An 18,094-nucleotide genomic window follows, 5' to 3' on the forward strand; every position below is an offset into this window, starting at 1 on the left:
CTTTAATTGCTGGATGTTCGGCCCCTCAGCTGTTGACCTTCAGTAACTGTGGCCCCCGGAGCAGTTTAGTTGAATAGCCCTGATCTACAGTATTTAGCCTCTGAAATGTTCCCATGTTTACTCAGTGGTCCAGTTCTCAYTGCCACCCCCAGTCATGACGCAGAAGCTGGATTTACTCGGGTAACTTTGTGCTCTGATCTGAACACAGTGGGAGGCAAACGTCTCGGTGTCTGGATGCTACGTTAATGTGGGGTGCAGTTAATTTGTGGTACTGATTGTTACAGATTACTGTGGGTAGGTGGGGGGTGTTGGTTCTGGGGGACAGTGTTCTGATCCAGTGATCCAGATAATCCTGCCCCTGAACTGTGAGCTTGACGCTCAGCTGAGACGYCCCACTGACCTCAGATCAGAGACGGTTACAAACGGGTTCTCCTTCAGCGTTGCCACAACACGTGCTTAAAAAACAACTTTTATGTCTTTGAACAATGTCACCTCAACACAGTGTCTGATTTTTGTGAAAAATATTTTAACATTTTAAGCAATTTAAACCAAGCTTTCTGAATTGTTTGTTTTGTAGGACCTAAAARACACCTTCAGCTTCAACAGTGACCACAGAGAGAGGTGGAAACCTTTGTTAGAGGGCGATCTCTCATTCACCTGTTCTGTTGAGGCTACATTTATGAAGGAGGTGATGAAGCAGCTTCCTGTCTGAATCAGYTCTCCTCCGTGCGTCGTCTGCTTCTGGCGCCTTAAAACAACAAAAACACAACGATTTGCTTTTTGTTTTCATCATAAGGGTGGCTCAGGTGGCACCTGAACCGTGGATCTGGTGACCGATTAGATAAACCCGATACTTCATGACATGATGGAGAGAAAAGAAGCAGCGGACCTCAGCAGAAGTAAGAAGAGAGGGATAATCCCTGAGACTTGTTCACTGAAATAAGAGAGGAGTTGTTGAATTCAAATCGGAGCTGGAAAGCACTGCAGGGGCCTGAAGCTTGACCCTCTGCTGGAGGACATTAAACATTAAACAGAGTTGGACAAACAGGAGAGGAAAGTCAACAAACAGGATTTCTGTCACTTCTGCTTCCTCCTGGCTAAACTCAGAGACCTGAGTGACAMTGAGGTGAAAGAAGAGGAATCTGGTTATGCGACAAAGCGGAGCTGATATGACTCTGATTAATCAATCAGTCCAAATTAATTAATCAGTAGCTGACATCTTATACGCTCTAGTCTTCGATAGCTTCGAGRTCTGGAGCTATGCTTCCAGCGTGGTTATTAGCTGAAGTGAGAAGCAAAGTGTGTGTGTGTGTGTGAAAACTATTGTCTCAATAAATTAGGTCAAGAGCAGTTTCCTGAAGCAGAGAAAGAGTTATAAATATTTACTGATGGAAATGCAAATTGTTCACTCAGTTTTATGAAAAAGCTTTTGTAGCAAATTGATTTAAGTTTAAAACCGGTCAAACTAGACAGGAATACCTTACCAAGTTTCCAAACTCTACAACAAAAATAATATTTTTAAACACTTCGAACACATGTACTTCAGAGCCTAACGAGATAATTTAATTAGTCCTGATTCTAAACAGTATCAATCTATCATTTCTAAACTTTATCAGCGTTTGCTGACAGTTAAAGAAAACACAACAGATATTTAAATACAGAAAGAACTGAACAGTAAAATATCATGARCTATGGGACAATATTGTATCAACCTATGGTGAGAATTCAGTTGGAAACATTTAGTGTGTTTTTTATTACTTGTAACTAAGTTCTAAAGCTTCGATTTGTTGGGGGGGGGGGTTGTGGGGACAGAGAGGCAAACCACACCCACGTTTGGAAAAATAATATAGAACYGATCTTGGGTTTTAAATTACAACAACTTATCACTATTGCTCCTGACCCACTGAAACCAGAGGACTGGCTGAAAAAGCTGAGGAAACCCACAAAAATAATAACATTTATGTTGAGCCTAAGAGTAAATGGTCTAGATTCAGTATGTAAGTAAGTTTGTATACTATCAGTAAGTATATTGTATAAATAATATATAATAATTATAAAATTGTATAAGTATATTTCTTATATGCAGCTCAAAAACTTGAGTGTAAACTCGAACCCTGCAAAAACTTAGTTCAAGATGGCCGACACAGCTTAGCAAACACCAAAATGACTAAAATGCAGTCATTTTCAACRGACAAACAAACAGACTAACAACAGATCTTCAATTTCCTGCCTTTTTTCAAAGGTTTGGGTTGTTTCAGCTGCTGATTATGTTAAATGTGTTTTTGTTGCATTTATGTCTCTTCTAAGTCAATTTGTGCCCATTTCTGTTAATTCTGCTTTTCTTTATAGCTGTTCGAGTCTCTTTAAAGTCCTTTTGTGTCTGTTTGAGGCAGATTTTGTGAATCTCTGAGTTCATTTGCTGGATTTTTTTTAACCGGTTCTTTTCTTTTGGGCCTCTTTGCATCTCATTACTTTAGCATCTTCTGTGGTAATTTTGGACCTCACACAGGTTGTTTTTACTCCCTGCAGTCGTTTTGCGACAGCGTTTGTCTCTTTATGGTCGTTTTGCACCTCTTGTGTCTCTTTGTGGCTGATTAATGCCTCACTATGGCTGGTTTACATTTATAYGTTTAAAATGAGTTTCATTTTGTTTTGGTCCATATAATTTCATATAACGTGGTACTTTTACATCTCTTTGGCTCCTCTGGGTTTATTTATGTTTATTTTTATAGATTTATTTTAGCTGTTTGTAGCCAACACAAACTCTTTTGTTTCTCTTATTAACTATTTTTTGCATCCCTTTGTTGTAATTTGGCCTTTTTGCGTCTTCTTTAAGGACATCTTGTTTATCTTGTCTCACATTGTTTTGTTTAAACAKCTATTCACATTTATTAAATCTTTTTGTTCATTTAATGTTTTTTTTTTATCATTATTTGCGTGATCAGGTTGCTTGTGTCTATTCATTTGTAGCCCTCTGTGTTTTGTTCTCTTTGTGGTCAGATGGTTTACCTAAAATAAAATATTTACAAACACTCCAAGCTTACAAGTCTAGAGCATGACTTTTTTAAACAAATAAAAGCTGTAAAACCAGGCTGAGGAAGACTATTACCTCTGAAGAATCAAATAATTCTACTTCACAATTCTAAGCGCTCTTTTTTATTTTTATTTTATTTAACCTTTATTTAACCAGGTAGATCTCATTGAGGTTAAATATCTCTTTTTCAAGAGAGACCTGGCCAAGAACAGCAGCAGCACACAGACAATACAAAATTCAAAAACTACAAATATTAAACTATAATCGAAAAACAAGAAACACCCATAAAAAGGACTAAAATAAAGTACAAAATCGGTTAAAACATTTACAAACAAATGTATTACGTAGGCTACAAACTGAATAAGAATGGCCCTAAAATATTACAAGAGGCAAACTCCTTCAGCTTCAAGTCTTTCTGCAGTAGATTCAGGCTGAGGGAGCAGAAAAGTGGAAGGAGCTTTTGCCATAATCACTGCGAACCTTATACTTTAAACATGTAATTTCATCTCTAATAATTTATCATTTTAATGTTTATGTGGAAGAAAAAAGTATTAATTAGTCCTCAAAATAATATATTAATAAAATGTGGGGCAGCTTATAATCATTTTATTAATTTCCACAGGGCTTTTATATAAAGCATGTGCATAACTGTTGTTGCTTTTTATTTCTATTTTATTGGTTATAAGATGATAAATTTATATAAAAAACAAGCCTAAATACACTGTAAACAATTTATTAATTTTATTACAGTAACTTCCTGGCAATTTTTATCCAGTAACTTACTGTATTTTTTAGAGTAGTTTTACTGTAAAAAAAACATAAAGTAGTTATTGTATTTTCTTTCACAGTAAAATTACTGTTAAAACTAAATACAGTAAGTTCCTGTATTTTATTTTACATTAAAACTACTGTAAACAAAATACAGTAGTTACTGTGGAGAAAACCCCCATGATGCATTGCAAATCAACAGTACTGTATAAACAAATACACATTACTGTTGACAATACAGTAATATTGACGTAAAAACAACAAACTTTACAGTAGCTTATTGTAAACAGTTTCTACAGTAAAGTACTCTTGCAAATACAGTTACTTTACTGTAAAAACAACGAAAATCATGTACAGCAATTTGAGTTTTCTGAATTAATTTGGACWGTTTTATCAGTCCAGTGGTCATAGCTAAATGTTTCTCAATAAACATTTGYGTTCAGGTTGGGTAAAAGTCTTATTATTTAAAGAAAACAACCTGTAGTAAACTGATCGCTCAGCTGACCCTCTCACGCACGTGCTGCACGGTTACCATGGTCACAGAATGCCGACCTCTCCCAGCTTTAAGCTAACTCTTAGCACTAGCCACTGACTAAAGTGCACTCCTCAGCGGCAAAAACAAAATGAAAAACATGTCGAAAGCGGGACGTAACTTACCGTTGGTTGAGAGCAGTTTTCTGTGATGTTTTTGTGCTGCTGGACTCACGAAGCAGGCTGTGGGCAGAACYAACACACATGAATCAATCTGACACACGCGCGCCCGAGCCCCGCCTCTGCAGAGGTTGCAGCCAATCATATGTCGGGTTGTAAGAGTTCTCACCTCTGATTGGTTGATGAGGAAGTAATGAGTGGACCTTTCTTTTATAAAAGTTTTTGATCAGTAAATTAATTACAATTACAAGCATTATACATAAATGAATTTACTTTGGATATTTTAAATATCATTTTTGTTTGTGTGTTTGTTGATGAAAATGCAAATGAAATATTGACTGACCATCATAATTGATTTCTTTTGTGCCCAAAAAACTACTTTTGTATGCAGACATATTTATGTTGTAAAAGACTGGATTTTAAACACATTATTGTACTTTTTTCCTTTTTAAATGATGTCAAAGATGACAGCAAGAGGATTTTGAAGGTTTCCAGAGCCAGAAATGAGGATGTGTGTTGAGGATATATATAAATACATACAGTACAGTACTCATGCCAAGAGTGTGTGAAGCAGTAGTCAAAGCAAAAGGTGGCTACTTTGTAGAACCTAAAATATAACACTTTTTTGTTACGTATTATTTCACGTGTTAATTCATAGTTTTGATGCCTTCAGTGTGAATCTACACTTTTCATAGTCCTGAAAATAAAGAAAACTCTTTGAATGAGAATGTGTGTCCAGACTTTTGGTCTGTACGTGTGTGTGTGTGTGCGTGCGCACACACGCACGCACGCACACACACACACACACACACACACACACACACACACTATAAATAGTAGATGGTAAAAACGGAATAATAAAAACATCTTTTTGCATCACAACACATGGTGCTGAATTGGATGAGCTGATTATAAAAAGTAAAAGTACACAAACAAGAACAGGGTACATAAAATGTACATGATGTTTTGAAATTTATTATTTTGAAACCTGTTATAAACATTGTCACCAATAATGTTTTCCAAATACTATAAGAATTCTGGGTAAAATTTTCAGAAAATCTATAAAATGTAACAAAATATGTATTTTTTCTGCATTTGTTTAGATTTTTGCTGCTTGTAAACAAAAGTTAAAATAACAACACYATAATAATGTACCTGTGATGGACTTGTGACCTGTCCAGGGTGTACCCCGCCCCTCGCACTGTGACTGCTGGATATGGGCAGCAGTGACCCCCGTGACCCTGAAGGAATAAGCGGGTATAGATGATGGATGGATGGGTGGATGGATGGTTGGATGGATGGATGGATGGATGGACAATAATGTATTATATTGTCATATTTAGATATCATGGGTTATATACTGTATTATGGATATTATAGGCTTTAATTGATTTGGTTCCGAAAAGAGTTTGGCTCCCCCTAGTGACTGATAATGAAACTAAATAAAAAAGAAAAACACTTTAAAAATAGGACTACAATTCCCATAATGCAGTTAGCTTTTGCTCGTTTCAGGATAATCAAAAATCAAAAATTTATGATTCAGCAATAAGCTATATTTCACTTACTTATATTATTTTATGCCTGTATGTGTTTTAATTTGTTCTGTTGTTTCTATTTTTTAAAATACGTTTAAAATTACTTTTTATCTTCTCACGTGCGCGACGTGTCAGCGTTTTTTGTAGCGGAGTTGCTCGTTTCCGAGGAGCATTGAACGCACCTTTGCTCACTCTCGSCAGAGGAAAACAGCGAATCTCGAAACTGCGACGATAAATGTAAGTTTATTGTTTTCAGGTTGACGAATACTTTTATTACATGTGTGTGTGTGAAGTTAACGCTAGTTAAAAATGTTATCATTTTTGATGTATCAAAATGTCTTTTCGTCGTCTACTGTAGTTTGTGCTTTACTTTCGTTTTTACAAAAAAAAAAGTTGCTTTCAGATAAATGGTTTAGTTGATCACAATTGAATCTCGAAATGTGCTAATGTTCTAACGATTTACTTATTTTAAAATGTTACTGTTTTGTTCTGGGGTTGAAGTTATGTTTGAATGTGTTCCTGACGAGTAATATGTTTTCTGAAAGAAGTGAAACCAARATTAAATGCGCAAAAACACAAACAACAACAGGGAGATTTAAGCTAACGTCACCGGCACTGGTTTGTTGTGTAACACGACCCTGGGGCCACCTGCTGTCATCAGTCAGGCTCATGRTGACAGCTCGCCTGTTTCTTGGCAGCTCAGAGCAGCATGGAGACCCGCAAAGAGGCGGCAGCAGCTGACCTCGCATCCTCCACCTTCTCCCAGGTGGTCTTCACCGACACCCAGTACTCCTACCCGCTTTCAGCACCCATCATCTGCCGCTTCACCCTGAACGCTGCCTTCCAACCCAGCTCCAGGGACTGGGTGGGCATCTTCAAGGTGGGCAGACTCACTATAAAGGATGTCTTTTTAAACTTTTATTATCTAAAAAAAAGAAGAGCCCTAAAAGTATTATTTTGTAGGTGGGGTGGACCTCAACAAAGGATTATCATACCTTTGTGTGGGTGGAGACCATCCAAGATGCAGAGGGACAACAGACCATGAGACAAGCTGTGTTCAAAGGTTTGTTTGTCCTGTACACTCATCTGTCTTATGTGTCAACTATGTGTGCATGGTTATCTTAAAATCTGTTTTTCCCCCTCCAAGGTCTTGTGAAATATAAATACTGGTAAATCCTATTTTTACAACTAGTTTATCTGTGTCTGGCCAGGAAGGACACATGTCTTTTATTTACATGACAAATTAACACAAGTAATCTGTTACTTTGGCCTTTAAAAAAAGTTAAACAAGAGCCATGGTTTCCAAACGTTTCAGCTTTTGACCAACAAAGTAGCAGCAGCAGAGACCTGTGCCTCCAACTTTTAAACATTGGTATCATAAACAATATTTATTAAGATAATTTCATCCACTTTTACCTACTCTTTTGTAACAACTAAGAAGAAAAACAATTGTCATTTTTAAATGTAATTAATGTAATTAATTCCTGGATGCTTCAAGATCAAACTTTGAGAGCCACTGAACTAGAGCTATATTCAAAAATATAAATTAACAAATGATTAACTTAACAGTCAAGTTAAGATTTGAGGTGAACTTCGCTGTTAAAGTACATCGGAGTCTGATTGCATTATCTATTACTGATTGAACATTGTTGAAAGCGACAACAGAGCTTTTTGCCATCAAGTCCCATCAGTTCTCCGTTTCACTGGATCTGCAGTGAAACATGGAAGAGGCTGGGTTCTGTTCTGCATCTGACACASGATGTCTTGAATCTGTGCAGKGTGCAAYGAAATCTCAAGCCTATAAAGGCATTCTGGAGCAAAATGTGCCGCTCAGTGTCAGAAAGCTGGGTCTCACTCGCAGCTCTTTGTTCCTCCAACAGAATAATTACAGTTAAAAACACCAGAGAGTGGTTCAGAACAAAACATTGGACTGTTCTGAAGTAGCCGTCTGAGTCCAGGGGTCGGATTTCTAAAGCTTGGGTACGCACAAAACAAGCCCAGAAAGGTGCGTACGCCACTTTTCACGCAAAGGTTGTGATTTATAAAATCCAAACTTGACGTGAAAATGTGCGGTGCCTCACCGCCAGCTCTGACCCATGTGTACGCTTATTTTGGAGATGGGCAACTGCGACTCGGTGAAGTGAGGAATTAGAGCCGCACTGTATAATGATCACTGTCAGATATTTAATTTCACTTCATAATCAGGCTTAGATTTTAGATAGACTTTAGCTTTCTTAACAGTGTAATTTATGCTTCTGCTGCTGAGCCATAAGGACCTTTGAAATAAAAAAACTTAAATCTTAAATAAAAGTTCACGCATCTCCATCCATCTTCTTCCTCCTCAGACGACCCTGACCCACAGACCCCTCCCCGACAAGAGACATTTCAACAGAAYGACAGCAAAAGTCACGCTTGGGTACTCACAGGGCGCGCCCACCCTCGCCAGTGTGGATGTTATAAAAAGTTCACTTTTTAAAGTCCATATTTCTCACTGCGCAGGRCTGTGGGGATGTGTGAGGAGACGATCAGCTGCAGATAACAGAGCAGGCAGGAGGAAGAGGATGGGGGGAGAAGAGCGGTGAACTTATTTCTAACTTTATCTGACTTATTTCATTTTATTTATTGTTTTATCGTCCTGCAGGCTCTGAGAGAACATTAATTTGAAGCTGAGTTTTTGATTTAAAAAAATTGTTAGATTACTCTAAGCATCTGTAAACCTGCAAAATGAGGGAAAATCTGTGTCAATTACAGATAATCCGTTCACGTGAGCAGCTGTCAGCACCTGTCATCCTACAGACTCATGACGGAGCGTGTCTGAACCAATCGCTTTTTTTGGCATTGATCAGCTGACTGATTTAAATACATCTTAACATTCATGAGGAACTTTGCATTGACTGTTTATGGTTGAGTGTGGGCGTGTAGAGGGTAGAACCTGAGGCCGGACCTTGTGCGCAAACTCTGACGTGAAGCTGTGATCTATAAAGGAAAGGTGCGCAGAAAGATTCRTACGCATGGTTTTATAAATCTGAATTATTTTTGGCGTACGCCATTTTCACCTTTTGGCCGTACGTTCACTTTTAGTGTGGTTTCCRCACAATCTTTTATAAATCTGACCCCTGATCTGAATTTTGTTTAATATTTGTGGAAGGAGCTGAAAGCCCTTCAGAAATGACTGAGGGAAACCTCTGAAAAACAAGCTCAAATAACCCAAATACCTGAGGATTGACGATCAGATTTCACTTTGAAGCCGTTGGTTTCTCTCCTCGTCAGAATACTACCTGCCGAAAGACGAGGTCGAGTTCTACCAGTTCTGCTACATTGACAGTTCTGGGCAGGTGAGAGGAGCCAGCACTCCCTTCCGCTTCACAAACCCAGCCGAGCAAAACACGGAGAGCAGCTTGGAGGATGACCTGCTGGTTATCACAACACAGGTAYCAAATACACAAAAAGTATCAGCTGAGTCTGAAACCTGCTCCAGTTTCCACCATTAAATCTTATAAATTAAAAAAAAAGAGTTAAAGTAAGGACCTGTTATGGGCCAGAACTGAATATAATGTCATATCATTCAAATCTGTCCAGCAGTTCATGAAAYATTTTGTTARCAGACAGTTGATTCCAGTAGTTGGAGATATTTTCTCATTAATCCATCACATAATAAAAAACATTTTAGGTGGAAAAAATGCATTGAAAAGCATGAAGTTTAAAGAATATACATAAGCAGATTTAAAGTGCCTGTGACATGCCTATCCATCAATATAAAATAAAAAAAACATTTTTATATAAGAAACCTTGCATAAAATGTTATTTTTACCCATTTGGTCACATGAATTGCATATTTTCTTTTAAACTTGGACCAGCTAAAGTGAAACAGGAAGTRACATCAAAGGGAAACTCTTTAGTAAAATAAACTCCTTGGTCTTTGTTTATTGAAATTATATTATTTGAACTCTGACTCCTCTTCATCTCCTCAAAATAATCTAAAGAAACCCGATTCTTCGCTACATTCTGTGTCCTTAGCCATTTTATCAATGCTCTAATCCATGCAGACATTCCCCTTTGACATCACTTCCTGTTACTTCAAATGCAAATATCTCAACAACTGTTCACCTCAGCAGCAGGAATTTATTTTTGCAATACGTTATTGATGTTATCTTCCCAATAATGCCTTTATATTTATTTAAAAAAATTCATGTCACAGGCACTTTAATAGAACCTTACAGTTTAGAGTTGTGATTTTATTTATTTGTTTGTTTTATTTAGCTGCCTACGTAGGAACAAATTGGTTATTTTTAGCAGAAGTTCATTAGGAAGGAAAGTGCAAATTGTTATTAATAATCCTGATTATTTTTATTTTCTCATACTGAAGCAGCTCTGACATTTCTTTGTTTGTGGAGTTTATTAGTAAATAAAGAATACAAATATAAAATATGATTAAAAATAAAATACACTAATATTGTAGAAATACTAATCAGTGAGTGAAATAATTAAAATAATTAGATGTTGCAGCATTAATGTGTCAGCTGTAGCTCAGAACTTCCATATAAAAAGAAGCCTTTCTGTTTGATTTCATGACTTGTTTTATTTGTTCTTAAGTAAATGTTTGACTGTGGGGGTTCCGCCTGCCTCTTGTGAAAGATGTTTTTTAATTTACGTAACATTTGTTCAATCTCAGGACCAAGTTGAGCAGAGCCAGCGCGAAAAGGAGGAACTGCAGAAAGAACTGGATCAGCTGAGAGCAGAAAACGAGAACTTGAGGAGCGCTCTGCAGGAGGAACAGAAGGAAAGCCTCTCCCTCCAGGTATATCTTATCTCAGTTTAAGAATTTCTGCAGAGTCTGGGYGAAAAGTTGACTTGTGCTCTGATAAGTTGACACGCGGTGTTTGATTTGTTCAGAGGCAGAATGAAGCGAGAGAGACGGAACAGACCAAAATGGTCAAAGAGCTGGATCAGATCAAGGAGCACAATGAGAAATTAAAGCACACTCTGCAGCTGCARCTGAAGGAGAATGACCGCTTGAAGGTTTGTCCTCATTTTGCAGTGAAATCTGAACGTCTTCATTGGTGTAAAAGCCTAATTTCGATGTTGCTGCCAGGAGGAGATGGTGATCCAGCTGACCAGGCAGATGGAGACAGAGCAACAGAGTCAAAACCTTGTTTCGTCAAAAACAAACGAGGTAAATGTATTTTAAAATCAGCGCTTAAAGCCCGAAGTCCTGTCTAATGATCCAGTGTTTCTGCAGGAGAAATATGATCGAGCTGTGATGAAGGTCAATCAGCTGAAAGAAGAACGCGAGGAGCTGAGAATGAAGCTTGAAGCTCAAAGTGACGAGATTCCCAAGTAATTAAAAATCTGCCTCATTTAGGAGACAAATGGATAGATCCCAGTTTAATCTTTGACTTAAAGGGCCTGTCACATCAGATTTTTGTAATAAACATGAATGCATTTTTGGAAAGATAACATTGATAACATGTTGCAAAACAAATTTCAYGCCACTGAGATGAACGGTTGTTGAGAAATTTGCATGTGAAGAAACAGGAAGTGATGTCAAAGGGGAATGCCTGCATGTAAACAGAGCGTTGTTACAAAAGCTAACAACACAGACTGTAGAGAAGAATCTGACGTTTATTTCTATTATTTGAGTCTATCAAAAAGATGAAACCTTCAAATAATGTTGTTTTAATGAACAAAAAACAGAATTAATTTTATTAATGAGCTCCCCTTTGATGTCACTTCCTGTTTCACTTTGACTGAGCCAAATTCAAAAGAAAATATACCAGTTATGTGACAAAATGGGTAAAATCATGGCTATCTATGCCAAATTTCTTAAGTATAAAGATACTTTCTTTGACTTTTGTTTTTGAAGGATAGGTGTGTCACAGGCGCTTTAAAGCACCAAAAACCAAATGTTGTCATTTCCTAGAGAAGTGATGAAGAACAGGAGACTGGAAAACTAAAATATTTACCCTTATTTCTCCATTTATGCATAAAATACACCTGAGCTCAATCAGCTCCACAGCTTTATATTTGTCCTCTAATATCGTAATTTGTGTGTTTCAGGCTGAAAGCTAAACTCAGAGAAATGGAGCGAGAGCTGTCCAKTACAAACGACAGATTCCAGCTCCTGCAGGTAAATTACTTCACTGAGTAAATCAACCAGGAAACGGTTAAAAAAACCAAAGTTCTGCTACTGTTTGTTTGAGTTACGTCACTGTAACCTCTGGTAGCTGGTCTGTTTAAATAAGAGCTTCGCTCGGTTCAGGTGGACCTTCAGAGCAGCGTCAAAGACAAGGAGAGAGTCRCCTCCGAGCTGCAGAGGCTGCAAAGCTTCACGGGCAGCATGGACGAGGTGAAGAGAGAGAACCAGGAGCTGAGCAGGAGGCTGTCGGAGCAGGAGGCCACGCAGAGGCTGCCACAGGACGACCTGAAGGTTTGAACAGCTTCAGTAAAAAAAATAATGGAAAGATAAATGCACACGAATAGATTTAAAAGCTAACGAGGCGTCCTCTCCAGGTGCAGTGTCAGAATCTCACCAGGCAGCTGCAGGAGACCMAGAACAAGCTGGCGGCTGAGAGGGAGGAGGTCAGGGCCGCCAGGAGACAAGCCGAGGCTTTTGAAAATGAGYTGAAGGACGTCAAAGAGCAGCTGAGAAACGTGGCCACAGCCTGCAATCAGGAGAACCGGCAAAGGAGCAAATATGAGGTGAAGCTGATCAAAATCACTACGCTTTTTAATACAAGTGTATTTGTAGGACTGTGGACGGAATCACAGGATTYAACAAACAAAATGGAATCCGATATAAAACACGGAATCTCATGGAATTTGCTCGTTTGGGCTAGTTTTTGAGGTATTTTGGCCGCCGCCGCCCTCTGTACCTGCCGTTAACTGGTTACGAGCTCAGCGGGGTGAGCTCTATCCACGCAGAAGGAAAAGCCCTCAGCCGTGACGAACACCAGCGTCCTCCAAAATATGAAGCTTAATGTAAAGTTTAGGGCAGAATACAGCTACATGTGACGACCAATTCCTGTCTGACTCGCRGCAGAAACAGAGGAGAAGGAAAGCATGCGTCAGACACGCCTGCAAACTCTTCATCATTCAGCTCCATCAGTARAAGTGAAGCGAGAGTTTATCCAAGATTCTGTTGCTGTGTGCAGAATCAGGTATTCCTTTAGAAAAAAGGAAAAAGCTTCATCCATTTTTGATAAAACACTAGCTGCGTTTCCATTGACCATGAAAATGTGCAAATTAGAATTTCGAAAATAAATTTGCTCAATGGAAACACGACAATTTCGAAAAAAATTATGTTTTTCCACAAAATGTTTTTGCGCTAGGATGAGGTGGTTTTTCGGCCGTAACGAAATTTGTGTTTTTCGCAAAACTGCAATGGAAACACTTTTTTCGCATCACGGGAGTCACGTGATCAACAACCGGCTGTTTCTACTGGTGAAAAAGACGACGACGAAGAAGATAACAGGAAGTAGAAGCAGTAGTAATATCACAGAAGTAGTAAAATAAAATAGTAAACTCACCAACTACAATTTCCCAAAAACACAGCATACGTAGCCGCTCCCATGTAGGGACTCGTCGCTGAAAAGCCTCGATAAAAGACCCCGACGTCTCCTCTGATGATGAGCGCTAGTGTCATGGTAGCAACATGCTATGTGTTTACATCCATTGCTGCCATGTTTGTAATGACTTATCGTGAGAATAAACGTATTCACGCGTGACTTTAATAGCATTTCTTACTTAATGGAAACACCGCAGTTGTGAAACTGTGTGTTTTCGACATTAAGGGAATATTGACAAAGTTTTGTCCACATTTGCAATGGACACGCAGCTACTGTAAACAAGGAGGGGCTCTGGTAAAACAGAAGTAAAAATGAGCTTAGATCCTTTACAACAGGCATGTGTGCACAAATTGTCACTGTTTATAGGTTTAATGTTTATGAGACATATTTGATATTGAGTTTAATTGTAAAGCATTTTTATTTTACAAAAGAAAAACTTCTTTTTAATTCTCTTTTTAAAGATTCCCTGTTTTGCACACGAATATCTTTTATCCTTAAGAAAATAAGTACTTTTAAATACCTAGTAAAAACATTTGTTACAGAGTTGTGTTGCCACAAATTTGGGAAACTGACYGTGAAATTGYGTGGCTGAATGGAGTCAAAATRTCTGCATATTAGCTACATATAATTCCACGTGTGGCTGTGATGTTCATTTTGAAACTGTTTTAGAAACTGTTTTTACTTTATATTTGATTTCTTTGACTTGAGTTTTTCTGTTTGAGARAGAAATGTTTGCAGAAGTTTATTGTGGGTTTTACAAAATGCTTTTGGTGTAATAGTTTTGTTTTCTTTTGTTTTTCTCAGTTTCTAGTCACAGACATGAACAAATACTTGGCAGATAAGGACATTATCATGGAAGAGAAAGAACAACAGATTGTGCTCGTTAACCGAGAGAACCAGGAGCTCATTAAAGAAAACCAGGTACAAATTAAACCGAGTGAATGTCCAAACATCTGTGAGTTTTGTTTTTCTGACACCTGAAATGTGTTTATTAGAAACTCAAAGATGACATTGAGAGGCTGCGCACGGTTTACACGCGCCTCGATGAAAGTGTTGGTGCTACAGCAGCTGCCGCCGCCTCGGCAGAGTCACCCTACGTGCAGCCCGACATCGTCGCACCAGTCACCGACACTTCAGGCAACCAGCAGAGTTCACAAGGACAAGAGGAGCATATTTATGACACCATAGGTGAGGAGAATCAATAAAGTGCAACTAACCCCGCCCCCGGGCAAATTTGAAAAGTTGCAACGAAGTGGGCGGTGCCAAGAGACACTGAGGGGCGTGGCCAAAAGTGTGGAGATGAGGGAACCTGTCGACTAGCTTAAGTTGACAATCTAACATTTCTGAATGTTCAAACAGAATTAATGTATTTTGTAAAATTTTAAGTTTCATGACAAAAATTTAGCTTTTTGGTTTAAAATGTTTCTAAACTGGTAAATTTTGAAGCTAAAATTGGGTTAAACGTGGTTTAAACGTGGTCTAAAAGTGAAAGCAGATTGAGCTGTTGTGTTTAAGTTGTGTTTTCAGTTTCAGAGTGACGGTGTAAAAATATTTTTACGCTACAGTAACTTTATTTTCCATTTCTTGCAGAGTCTTTGCAGATACCAGAAGAGGAGGTGAGTAAGATCATTTCCCTTCCACAGTTTAAATGTTTTAGCTAACAGTAGCAGAAATACAAAACAATAAGAAAGCAAAAGTAAAGCCAGTATGCTGAGTTAGATTTCATTGTGTTTCTATGGAGAAAATGTTGGTAAATAAAATCAAATATTTTGAAAAGTAAAAAAAAAATGATTGGACGGGACGTTTTAAAACTAAAGAGTGCAGAAGTGGTTAGATTTTGAAGTGGACATAATCAAAATCCACTTTTATTTAGCCGTCAAATACATTTTGTTGAACTTGGAGTCTCCAGGAGTGCAGAAAAGTTGTGTAAAGATTTTACTTTTACTACTTAATTTGTCAATAAAATGTTTCTGTGCAGCTATATAGTCATAAACCCCTCTATCAAACCTCTTTGGAAGCTGGATGGGGGGCGGGGTGTGAAGCGTCTTGTTTGGTTTTAAAGAGACAGCCCCAAAATGAGCCGATCTGAGACACACCTCAGAAAAAGGGTGAAAGAGGGGCTTGTGGAGTTACAATAAGGAGCAGTTCCTCTTTATATAGACCCCAACTGAAAAGGTTTAAATGTGGAAAAAGGATTTAAAAGCACAAAATGTCTCCTTTAAGAAAAGGAAGTGTGTGCTGAGCTAGTTTAAAAAGTATTTAGTGACTCAAACCAGTGCTGAAGGTGTGACCCTGAAGGCATCTCTGAGAAAATCATCCTCTGCTCACATGATCTCTGTTTACATCAGTCACTCAGCTGTTTGACGTTTATTTTTAAAGTGGGTTTAAAACATAATCCCCCCTCCTGCCCGTCTTATTCTGTTACCGCTCGTAACGCGTCCTCTCCGTTTCTGTCCCCAGCCGCCGCTGGTGTGCCGCCACTGCCAGGAGAGATTCCCGGGAATAACCAGGGACGAGCTGGAGCAGCACGAGCAGAGTCACCGAGTGTGCCCCTTCTGCACCATGATCTGCGACAACATGGAGCAGTCCGTGTTCGAGGACCACGTCTACGGGCACGAGCTGTGAAGGCGCCGGCTTACAGGACGGGCAGAGGGTCACTGACTTTTATACAAAACTGCTTTGGTTCTCCAGTTACATGATCCRTCCCAGCAAACATCATTTAAAGGTTGAATGTTTCAAAACACCTACAGTTTGTTCAGGCTATGGGCTGAAGCTTTTATTTTACTCATTTTAAAGCTAATTTTAATTAAGTTAAACCTGTGGCTCACAGTTTCTACCATATATTTGCTTTAGGTTCTTAGAAAAACCTAAAATTGGCTTTATTTTGAAATGCATCACAAACTTATATGGAAAACTGTAACTCTGAATAATTGAGATATTTATTCTATTTCTGAGCTTCTGTTAACTCAAAAATGCCAACAAAGTTAATCATTTAAATGTTTGTTTTCTTAATTAGCTGTTTATCATTTGACCTCCATCCTTTTTCCTATATTTCCTCTCTTCATTTTAACCACAATAAATCAACTTTAATGCTGTAAAGTTTGGCTTTTTTAATCTGCAAGGCGACGTCATCAAACGTGTAAATAGTTAGATGCTTTTAAAGATTACTGAAACTTCTTTTACAGCTGTTTTTATAAAAATGACAGCATTTCAAAGGAAAATAACTTGACCTTAATGGTTTTTCTCAGTGCGGCCTTCAAACCCTGACCTACTCAGAAAATACTGCCCCGCAAAAGGTCTCACTGTCAAAGTTTTAAGCTAAAAACCTGAGAAAACATCAGTCCGCCCAACAAAACCTTTCATTCAAAGCTTCTGCAAAATCAACGTTAAAGTAGATTAATTTAGATTTTTAAAAAGTAACATGAATAAGTTAGTATTTTGCACTTTATTGCTTCAAAAGAAAAAATTACGACAATTTGAAAATATATTCTGAGCCGTTAGTTCTGATTCATTTTAAACACATTCAACCAAATGTGCTGACTAATAAAAACTCATCTCAACAGAACTGATGCAAGAGTTTTCTTTCAAAGTTAATCACACRAGGAAGGGTTTGGAACGTTGAAGCTTCTTCCCCAGTTCACCCGTTAAAAACAAAACTCGACTGAACTCCTCCAGCAGAGGTTCTGTGAGAAATGTGCTCATTCTGTCCTCGTYCAGGCACGTTTTGTTTCAAGTCTCCGGTCCAAATCCTCTCCCGACATCTCAGGGAGTCATCTGATTGGCCTCCTCCGGCGTGACRTCACGAGAGGTCAGCTCTGAGAAGAGCGCCGGCAGCCAGTACTGAGCCTCCCCGGCTGCCTGAGAGTCCAACCAGGCCAGGCCTTCTTTCAGCAGATGACCCTGCAGACATGACACATGAAGGAGGGGGGGTYGTGTTTGTTTATTCATTTTACATTTAACTTTAGAGCTTCTTACTGCTGCGCCCCCGACACAGACGCATTTTTAAAAAGAGTGTGATGATGATGATGATAGTTTAACGATTCACTCGAGCCCCGATTCCATTCATTTGATCAATTTTAAAATTCACGATTACGGTTATTTTATTTTTTAGAACAAAATGAATTGAAGCCATTTTATACCCAAACGTGTTTCTACGCTGATTTGTCTTAGTGACAGAATATAACTTCAAAATAAATAGAAATGTCCTCACAAAAACTTCAGTGACCAAACGTTATCAAGTATTAAACTGAATTTGTCCCAAGGTTATAATAGTTTTGCATTTTTCATTATAGTTTAGTTTTATTTCATTTTGACTTTTTCTCTTTTAATTCAGTTAGCTTTGATTAGTTTTTACAGTGGATTTGCTAGTTTTTATTAGTTATTATTGCATTTTTAATGCTTAGTTTTAGTTTAGTTTTTATTAGTTCTAGTATTAGTTTTTTTATGGTTTGAATAAACATACACTCACCGGCCACTTTATTAGGTACACCTGTCCAACTGCTCGTTAACACTTAATTTCTAATCAGCCAATCACATGGCGG

General features: G+C 38.2%; 3 protein-coding genes across 5 annotated transcripts in view; 1 reads left to right on the forward strand and 2 right to left on the reverse strand.

Moving 5' to 3' along the window:
- The window catches only part of ttll6 (tubulin tyrosine ligase-like family, member 6), a 13,564-nt gene extending 9,042 nt beyond the window's left edge, over positions 1 to 4,522 (reverse strand). For both annotated transcript variants that reach the window (XM_014014752.1, XM_014014751.1), the window contains exons 1-2: positions 4,460 to 4,522; positions 658 to 748 (exon numbers count right to left, since the gene is read on the reverse strand). The gene's annotated coding sequence lies outside the window, so the exon portion shown is untranslated. The remainder of the gene's footprint in view (positions 1 to 657; positions 749 to 4,459) is intronic.
- A 1,597-nt stretch (positions 4,523 to 6,119) lies between these two features.
- calcoco2 (calcium binding and coiled-coil domain 2) lies at positions 6,120 to 16,652 on the forward strand. 2 transcript variants are annotated; one of them, XM_014014761.1, is made up of 15 exons: positions 6,120 to 6,225; positions 6,687 to 6,868; positions 6,952 to 7,051; positions 9,259 to 9,419; positions 10,661 to 10,786; positions 10,882 to 11,007; positions 11,081 to 11,161; positions 11,228 to 11,325; positions 12,046 to 12,115; positions 12,248 to 12,415; positions 12,499 to 12,687; positions 14,358 to 14,474; positions 14,549 to 14,741; positions 15,144 to 15,169; positions 16,014 to 16,652. In XM_014014761.1, the coding sequence occupies exons 2-15, from the start codon at positions 6,698 to 6,700 to the stop codon at positions 16,176 to 16,178; spliced, it is 1,791 nt and encodes a 596-aa protein (XP_013870215.1). In that variant the 5' UTR covers positions 6,120 to 6,225; positions 6,687 to 6,697; the 3' UTR covers positions 16,179 to 16,652. The 2 variants fall into 2 exon arrangements, with proteins under 2 accessions (XP_013870215.1, XP_013870216.1); XM_014014762.1 differs by having other exon boundaries at positions 6,136 to 6,225; positions 6,692 to 6,868.
- A 331-nt stretch (positions 16,653 to 16,983) lies between these two features.
- snf8 (SNF8 subunit of ESCRT-II) overlaps positions 16,984 to 18,094 on the reverse strand; it is a 5,485-nt gene continuing 4,374 nt past the window's right edge. Inside the window, exon 8 of the mRNA XM_014014763.1 lies at positions 16,984 to 17,453. Within this exon, the coding sequence (XP_013870217.1) occupies positions 17,316 to 17,453 (138 nt within the window). The 3' untranslated portion in view covers positions 16,984 to 17,315. The remainder of the gene's footprint in view (positions 17,454 to 18,094) is intronic.

Source organism: Austrofundulus limnaeus, unplaced genomic scaffold (assembly GCF_001266775.1).
Source record: "Austrofundulus limnaeus strain Quisiro unplaced genomic scaffold, Austrofundulus_limnaeus-1.0 Scaffold119, whole genome shotgun sequence".
In the NCBI taxonomy this organism is placed as follows: domain Eukaryota; kingdom Metazoa; phylum Chordata; class Actinopteri; order Cyprinodontiformes; family Rivulidae; genus Austrofundulus; species Austrofundulus limnaeus.